Source organism: Paroedura picta, chromosome 16 (genome assembly GCF_049243985.1).
Source record: "Paroedura picta isolate Pp20150507F chromosome 16, Ppicta_v3.0, whole genome shotgun sequence".
In the NCBI taxonomy this organism is placed as follows: Eukaryota; Metazoa; Chordata; class Lepidosauria; order Squamata; family Gekkonidae; genus Paroedura; species Paroedura picta.
In genome coordinates this window covers 28,966,260-28,974,276 of record NC_135384.1, presented here as the reverse complement: position 1 = coordinate 28,974,276, position 8,017 = coordinate 28,966,260, and the positions used below count along the sequence as shown (strand labels likewise).

Sequence of the window (8,017 nt, the reverse complement as noted above, 5' to 3'; positions counted from 1 at the left end):
TTGAAGTCAAAGTAGACCAGCACGCAGGCATGTCTCTGCAAGGTCAGGAACATCAGTTCAGAGCCCCTGACGGGCTCTTCAGACTCCCGGGGGGCAGAAAGGGGAGGGGGGCAGGCGGACAAAGAATGCAGGGTTGGTTATATTACTGAAAAAGTAATTTCCTGCAAATTTGCAAGGGGCCTTAGGTCTGACCTGTGATTAAATGCTTAGATGCACGTTTCGCTTAATCTATTAGCAACTGAAGGTCATGCCGTGTACTTCCTGGAAGGCAATTATCTTCAGCTTACCAAGAAGGTATTTTTGAAGGGAAGGAGCTTACCGGGCAAAAAAACAGAGCAAATAACAGCTAACCAAGTAATTCAAAATTTCCATTAGCGAGACATTAAGTGAATTGCAATGTTTCATGTAAGCCAAATGCATAACCAGATATAAGCTTTATAGGTGGGCTGTGTGTTATGTACGCGGACCTGCTGAGGACTGGAGCTTGAGGTCCAAGGAAGGATTGTAATCCTGAAATTGTAACTAGCCAACACACGGCCAGATCCTGCCCACCAGAGTTTCCCAAGTGGCTCTCCGTTTCGAATTCTTCCTGAGACAAGGTCTAAGATTATGAATTGTTCCACAAAAGGAATCTTTGCCAACATACGCAACCTTAGGAGTACAGGTGCATGCTGCGGCAAATGAAAATTCAAAAGAAGGAACCATTCTGGAAACTCTGTCCCTTTCACAAAGTATCAGATTAAAAGAAAGAAGACATTTTACACAAGTTGTTCTGCATGGGCTTTATTCACGTTGATGTGGTGAGTCCCCCATCTTTGGAAATTTTAAAACAGAGGCTAGATAGCCATCTGATGGAGAGGCTGATTCTGTGAAGGTTCAAGGGGATGTGAGGTTCAAGGAGATGTGAGTGTCCTGCATAGTGCAGGGGGTTGGACTAGATGACCCATCAGGTCCCTTCCAACTCTATAATTCTATGTTTACAGCCAGCACAGGTTCTTGTTTTGGTTGCTTGCTGCACTGTGTTCTCCTGAATCTTTTGTTTTCACTGCTTCCACCAACACACAGCAGGAAGTGACACTTACATTGCAATAAGAGGTGACCCCATCCAAAGGGCCAAGAGGGCCACCCAAAATGGCTTCAATCTGGCTCATCAGCCCCCCACCTCCAAAGTCTCCAGGTTTTCCCCAACCCACAGCTGGCATCCCTAACATGTGCACATGGAAACTTATACCCAAAATAAAACTTTATTGGTCTGGGATGCCAGCCTCCAGGTGGGACCTGGGGATCCCCCAGAATTACAGTTCATGTCCAGGCAACAGAGCTCAGACCCCCTGGAGAAAATGACCACGGAGAAGGTGGACTATATAGCATCCGACTCCATTGAAGTCCCTCCCTGCCCCCTGCAGGCTCCTTCCAAAAAGTCTGCAGATGTTTCCCAACCCCTGGCAACCTTAATGCACAGTGCATGTGCACATGGAAGTTTATACCCAGAATAAAACGTGCTTGATCTTCGGGATGCCAACCCCCAGGTGGGACCTGGGGACCCCCTGGAATTAGAGGTCACCCCCAGACTCCACAGCTCAACCCCCCCCCCCTGGAGAAACTGGCTGCTTTGGAGGGAGGACTCCCATTACAGTGCACCCCACGGAGCTCCCTCCCCGCCCCAAATCCCACCCACCCCTCACTCCGCCCCCAAAGGCCACCCAGAGCCGGCAACTCCCATAGGGTTGCCAACCTCCAGGTGAGACCTGGAGACCCCCCCCCCCCTGGAATGACCGCCCCACTCCAGGCTCCGCGGCTCAGCCCCCCCGGAGAAACTGGCTGCTGTGGGTGTGTGTCTGGGGGGGGCGCCCTCCCACAGCATTCAGCCCCACCGATTTCCCTCCCCGCCCCAAGCCCCGCCTCCCACTCAGGCACCGGCATAGACAGCCCCGCGGGGCGGAAGCGGGTCCTCGGGAGACCGGAAGCAGGAAGTGGCCCGGCGAGGGTGACGTGTAGGAGAGCGCGGGCGCGCGCGGATGCGGGGGGAGCCGCCATGGAGGCGCTTTACCACCAAACCAACAAGTGAGCGGGCTTTGGGGGGGGGGGGGGCGGCGGGGCCACGTGACATCTGGCCATTACACAACCGCCCCGCAGAGCAGGCCACGCCGCTTCCGTCCCGCGCGGGCTGGAAGGGGAGGCTCGCAATGCTTCCCACCGAGCGGCTTCTCCCCGGCCACGCTGGCCCCGGTCGCTGCCAGGGAAAGAAGCAGCTTAATTAGATGGATCCAAATGGGTGGTTGTTTTGGTCTGAAGCAGCACAATAAAACCAGAGTCCAGCTGGGGCACCTTTAAGACCAACCAAGATTTATTCAAAGAGTGCAAGCAGTCTTCCTAAGACCAAGAACTGACCATCACGCCTTGAATCAGTCTTTGTTGGTCTTAAAGGTGCCCCTGCTGGACTCTGGTTTTATTGACTTAATTAGATAGCAATTCCTGACAGTCATGTTGTTTGTCATCCAGGCTGCCCTCCTGCAAATTCTTTCCCCATCTTGTATTTATTTGCATTGATGGACTTGAGTGATTGCATTGATATATAACGCCCTCTCTGGCAGCTCAGAGTGGCTTTTGTCCTTTTAGCCTCCGCAAGCTGCCTGGTGGTGTGGGAGCAGGGATGCCAGTCGTAAAGGCCGAGTGTCTTGCTCTGCACTCCCCACCTGGCAACTTGCTGGAGGAAGAAATTGCAGGCTTGTCTGCTGCGTTGTAGTAGTAAAGTCCGCCAGCTTGGCAGGGTTCAGGTGACGCAAGCATCCCCGTGGAGTTCTTTTGAATTGATAACGCTGTTGATTCTGAACAGCTGGCTCAACTCAGCATGGTGTAATGAGAGCCAATTTGGTGCAGTGATTGAGTGACTGCCTCTAATCTGGAGAACTGGGTTTGATTCTCCACTTCTCCTCCACCTTGAGCCAGTTGCAGTTCTCATAGAGCTGTTCTTGCAGAGCTCTCTCAGCCTGACCTAACATCGCAGGATGTCTGTTGTGGAGAGAGGAAGGATTTTTTAAGCCACTTTGGGTCTCCTTCAGGTAGGGAAAATCAGTCCAGACACTGTTGGTATCTGTCCTTCATTCTGTAGTGGAGGTGTGGAGAGGGAGAGCAGTTTGTCAAAATGTATGAGGAGCAATTGGGGAAATTGTGTAACAACCAAGTAGCATTACAGAGTGTTTTGTTTACTGCCCTGTGTGGGGTTTGTGTTGGGATGCTGCAAGGCATCAGTTCCCTGCTTGTTTCCTTTCTTGATTGCCTTCTTTTTCCAGTCAGAGCAGCTCAGACTAACCGGAGCTCTTCTCCTTTTCAACAGGCAGGTCCACGAGGTCCAGTCGTACATGGGCCGACTGGAGACTTCAGACAAGCAGTCCGTCCACTGTGAGTAATTGGCACAAAGGGGTAAAGGGTAACCCCGCTCTTGGCTTGGTCTCCTGTTTCTGGGTTGGGCTTCCTATGGACAGTTTGCTCTGTTAAGTGTCTCTGAGATGCTGTTTGCTGTTCTGCGTGAATCAGACTTGGCTCTTGTTCTTTTCCAAAGCCCCATCGTGTGGTTTTATTATGGCATGTCTGTGGCATTGGAAGTGTGGATGAAGAAGGAAAAAAGGGATGGGTCTTGGAGATTTATGTCCTCATACAGGGTTGATGTAATTTACTGTACAGACACCCAGTCTTTCAGCTGAAGACTGGCTCCTGAAGCAGTTGAAACCAGTGTAAAAACAGAGACAAAAGTGATAACCAGAATAAATCATGCTTTGATAGCTGGATTTGATTTCCCACACCTCTTTTGCATGTGGCGAGATGGGTGACCTTGGGTCAGTCACAGTTCTCTCAGCACTCTCTCAACCCTACCTCACAAGGTGTTTGTTGCAGGGAGAGGAGGGATAAGTGATTGTAAGCTGCTTTGAGAGTCCTTCAGGCAGTAAAAAGTGGGGCACCAAAAACAGCTATTCTTTGTGAAACACTTCTTATTTCCTCCAATAACTCCCTTCATACAGCATAGGCAAATTCTGCTCACAAAAGCAGGTGTAGGGCTGGCATCAAAGCAGTTCACCCGCTAAACCGGCTCGTGATCTTCTAACTCTGCTACTCCTTGTCCTTTTCCCCTTTGCCCAGTGGTGGAAAATGAGATTCAGGCAAGGATAGACAGGATCTTCAGCAGCCTGGAACGACTGGAGATATTTTGCAACAAGGAACCTCCGAATAAGCGCCAGAATGCCAAACTGTGAGTTCTCCTCCTCCTAGTTCAAAATGCTGGCAGGGGCTCATGAGAGTTGTAGTCCGTGCACATCTGGAGAGCACCAGTTTGCCCACCTCTGTTCTAAAGGAATCACCATTAGGCAGGGGTCTCCAAACGATTTTGAGCCTGCGGGAACCCTAGGAATCCTGATCCCAGGTGGCAGGCACAGCCTCAGAATGGCCACTGTGGGAGGGAGACACACGCCCAGGACACTTCAGTGCAGTGGACAGGAAGAGCAATTGTTAAAAATACACTCGGAACTAAATGAGAGTAAAATAAACACCTCTGTGGCAGCTTGTACTGAAATAATGTGGTTTTAATCTGTGCGGCCAACCAGACCCTTAGTACTTATCAGAAGCCTTGCAGGGCAATTACCCCACCTGGCTGTGCCCACTTTCTAAAAATCCACGTGGCACCACGTCAGAGACCGCTGGCATAAGGGCTTCTCCGGCCGACCTCTGCTTATGTTGGCACTCATCCGCATTTGCTCCCTTCCCCGACCTTCCTTTTCAGCCGCGTGGACCAGCTGAAATACGACATCCAGCACTTGCAGACGGCCCTGAGAAACTTCCAGCACCGATGCTACACGCGGGAGCAGCAGGAGAGGCAGCGCGAGGAGCTCCTGGCCCGGACGTTTACCACGAACGTACGTTCTGCCAGACGGATTCACGCTGCCATGTCCCTTCTAAATGTGTTCAAAATGGGATTTTGAGGAGCGCCTGGGATTTAGGAAATTCTGGGCAAGCTTGCTAAAAGAAGCCTAACTTAACTGACCATTGCTGGACTTTTTCAACGCATAATTGCGCATTGGTGCATAGTGCATGGCGGGGGGAGCAGACTCGGTGCATGTGGTGAATGCTGGAAACTGCAAGGATTTATGGCATGCTCTGTGCAGAATGTGCAGGGATTCTCTGGCACGCATGGCTTAATGTGATAAAGATGCCGCAAGAGGTAGGGAGTCGGAATGTCACTGCTGTCACCCTTTGCCCCCTCCGCAGGATTCTGACACCACCATCCCAATTGACGAAACGTTACAGTTTAACGAATCCCTTCAAAACGCACACCGTGGCATGGACGATCTTATCGGCAGCGGAACCAGCATCTTGCACGGCCTGAGAGACCAGAAAGTGACGCTGAAGGTGGGCACAGGGTGGGAGCGGGAACGTTTTTCCTGCAGAGTGCACGGCATTAGGCAGCACTCCAAAATGTGGACCACTGAGGTCTGAAGGTAGCCCTCCTCTTTGTCTCCCTTCCTCCCCCTGCCCATTTTGGACAGCGTAGGACCCACCTTACAACTGGTCTCAGAGTAAATTTAGCCGGGAAAGCAGAGGAGGAAATGTCTACCACGGTGCTGGAATTTGGCAGAGAGAAGCTGAATTTCAGTGGTTACGAGCATTAATAGTTCAGCTCTTGAAAGATACGGCAGTTGGGATGGCCGTTTCAGCCGATCTGCGCTGAGCATTTCTAACCTACTTCCGGGAAAGGAGCCGTATCGGCTCTTTAAGAGTGTCCAGATAATTGTAAAGCCTGAAGAGACACTGGAGGTTACTTGCCATGCCTCAAAGCTCTGATGAGACAGGATCATCCATGCCAGGGGTTCCCAAAACGTCAGAGCAGCATCGGCTTGCCTGTAAGGTCCTCTCCAGCATTTCTCGTCCGCCTTCCTGCTGTCCTCTTTCTTGACTCCTTCATGCCGCCTTCTCACAGATTGCTGTTCCCTGCCCCTGACCTTCCCTGAGGCTCCTCCTTTGCTTGCTGGTGACTCGGCCCTCTTGGCATCCCCGTTTCTTTAGGTTCCTTACTCTTAGAGCCCTCCTCCCAAGGCCTGTGCTGACGTATCTGTGCTGCCTTCGTGTACCTGCACACAGCATCCTCCCGAACGTCTTGTGTTTCCCGCTGCTCCCCACTAGCCTTCCCATCACCTGCAGTAGTTGCTTTGCTTGTCAGCTCTCCGTGATTCCTCTTTCTCCTACTGTTAGAAGATGCACGACTAATCTGTAGTCTCTAAAGCAGGCTGGCAAGGTCCTAGTCTAGTGATAGGATGCCCAGGCAGGATCTCGGAAGCTCAGCAGGGCTGACCCTGGTTTGCTATTTGGGTGGGAGATGTCTGGGAATTTGGGTGGTAGTTCCTCCAAGGAGAAGAAGAGTTGGTTTTTATATTCTGCTTTACAGTACCTAAAGGCAGTCTCAAAATGGCTCACATTGCTTTCCCTTCCGATCCCCACCACAGACACCCTGTAAGGCACATGGGGCTGAGAGAGCCCTGATGTTACTGCTCTGAGAACAGCTGTATCAGGACTGTGACTAGCCCACGGTCACCCAACTGGCTGTCTCCTAGACTCACTGTGAAGGTGAAAATTAGAAGGGAAAAGTCCAGCTTAGGTTTGGTTCCCACTGAACTCTGGGTGGCTGGAATGCTTTTCTCTCCTGGAGATTTCCTGGCTTTTCTCTCAGGCATCTTAAGAACTGGGGGTTTGTCCCAAGCTCAGGAAGAGAACCAGTCCTGGCTGATTATAAAGGCCTTCTGAGACAATGGGGCTAAGGCCACACGTTAGGGGTGGCCAACTGCCTGGAAACTGCCTAGGCTTCCAAGGAGGTCCAGTTGGCCTCCACCCTGGCCCTGGATGGGTGGAACTGCGCTAAATGAATTCAGGACCATGAACAGCTCCACAAGGCCTGCCCCAGAGCTACTTTGCCAGGACTGTGGTTGAGGCCAGAACTGGCCACGAGGCATGCTGGCTTCTCAGGAGGTGATGCGGGCTGCTCTCCCGCTTAACTGCGTATCTCTTCCGCAGGGCACCCACAGGAAGATCCTGGACGTTGCCAACATGTTGGGCTTATCCAACACGGTCATGCGGCTCATTGAGAAACGTGCCTTCCAGGATAAGTATTTCATGCTCGGCGGCATGGTGGTGACCTGCGTGATCATGTTCCTCGTGGTCCAGTATCTGACATGAGCGGCCGGATGGCCCGGAAGCCTTCTAACGGACAGCTCTGGACTGCCTTTCTGCCTAAGACTCCCGATAGAACTGTGAACTCCCGCCTCTAGGATCGGGTGTGTTCCGCATCCGGCTCCCATGAGTCACCCGTTTGGTGGCCTGTGGACTGAAGAACTGTTTGGCGATGACCGGCAGGCATTAAGCCAACATGATGCTCCTATGTAGTCTCCTTCAGTTGCGTGAGGGACCTGTGGCCATGTGACACTTGGCGTTAGCAGCATGTCTGCCCATTGACAATGGAGCATGAGTGCTGGGACGGGGGAGTGCCTACCAAGCTGTCTGCACAATCTTCAGAACCAGAGAATCCAATGAAGGCAAGGGTCAACTGAGAAGCAGCCAAGCGGGTGACCTTTGCTGGAATTGGTGCCTTCCAGTTCTGGGGCTGGGGTGGGCGGGTGGGGGGGGGGGATTGTGTTTCTCACAGCTGTTGAAATAAATGGACCTTCCTGTATTTTTGTTTGCTTTGTTCCTGGCATCTTTGGGTTCTGTGCTTGCTCTCTATCTAGGAGAAGTGGATCATGGGGACTCCGTTGAGTGACTCATTGACTCATTTGGGTTTTGCAGCCAAAATTATGGCATCCAACTGCTGAGTTATCCAAAGGGAGGAAGGGACCTTCATGCCCCCAGACCAAGAGCGGGACATAGCGATGGTCACAGGCATAGATAGCCTTCAGAGCATTAAATAGATTGATGGAGGGAGAGGTCCGTCCATGGCTACTAGGCAGGGGGAGCCTCCACATTCAGAGGCACGAATCCT

General features: G+C 51.9%; 1 protein-coding gene across 2 annotated transcripts; it reads left to right on the top strand.

Moving 5' to 3' along the window:
* Positions 1–1,923: 1,923 nt before the first annotated feature.
* On the top strand, positions 1,924–7,647 carry GOSR2 (golgi SNAP receptor complex member 2). 2 transcript variants are annotated; one of them, XM_077314795.1, is made up of 6 exons: positions 1,925–2,064; positions 3,338–3,402; positions 4,138–4,246; positions 4,775–4,907; positions 5,260–5,400; positions 7,057–7,647. In XM_077314795.1, the coding sequence occupies exons 1-6, from the start codon at positions 2,036–2,038 to the stop codon at positions 7,216–7,218; spliced, it is 639 nt and encodes a 212-aa protein (XP_077170910.1). In that variant the 5' UTR covers positions 1,925–2,035; the 3' UTR covers positions 7,219–7,647. The 2 variants fall into 2 exon arrangements, with proteins under 2 accessions (XP_077170911.1, XP_077170910.1); XM_077314796.1 differs by lacking the exon at positions 5,260–5,400 and having other exon boundaries at positions 1,924–2,064.
* Positions 7,648–8,017: the final 370 nt, after the last annotated feature.

Coding starts and splice junctions, on each gene's coding strand:
- GOSR2 (XM_077314795.1), top strand. CDS start 2,036: ATGGAGGCGCTTTACCACCAAACCAACAA. Junction 3,403..4,137: donor AGACAAGCAGTCCGTCCACT/GTGAGTAATTGG, acceptor CCCTTTGCCCAG/TGGTGGAAAATGAGATTCAG. Junction 4,908..5,259: donor CCCGGACGTTTACCACGAAC/GTACGTTCTGCC, acceptor CCCCCTCCGCAG/GATTCTGACACCACCATCCC.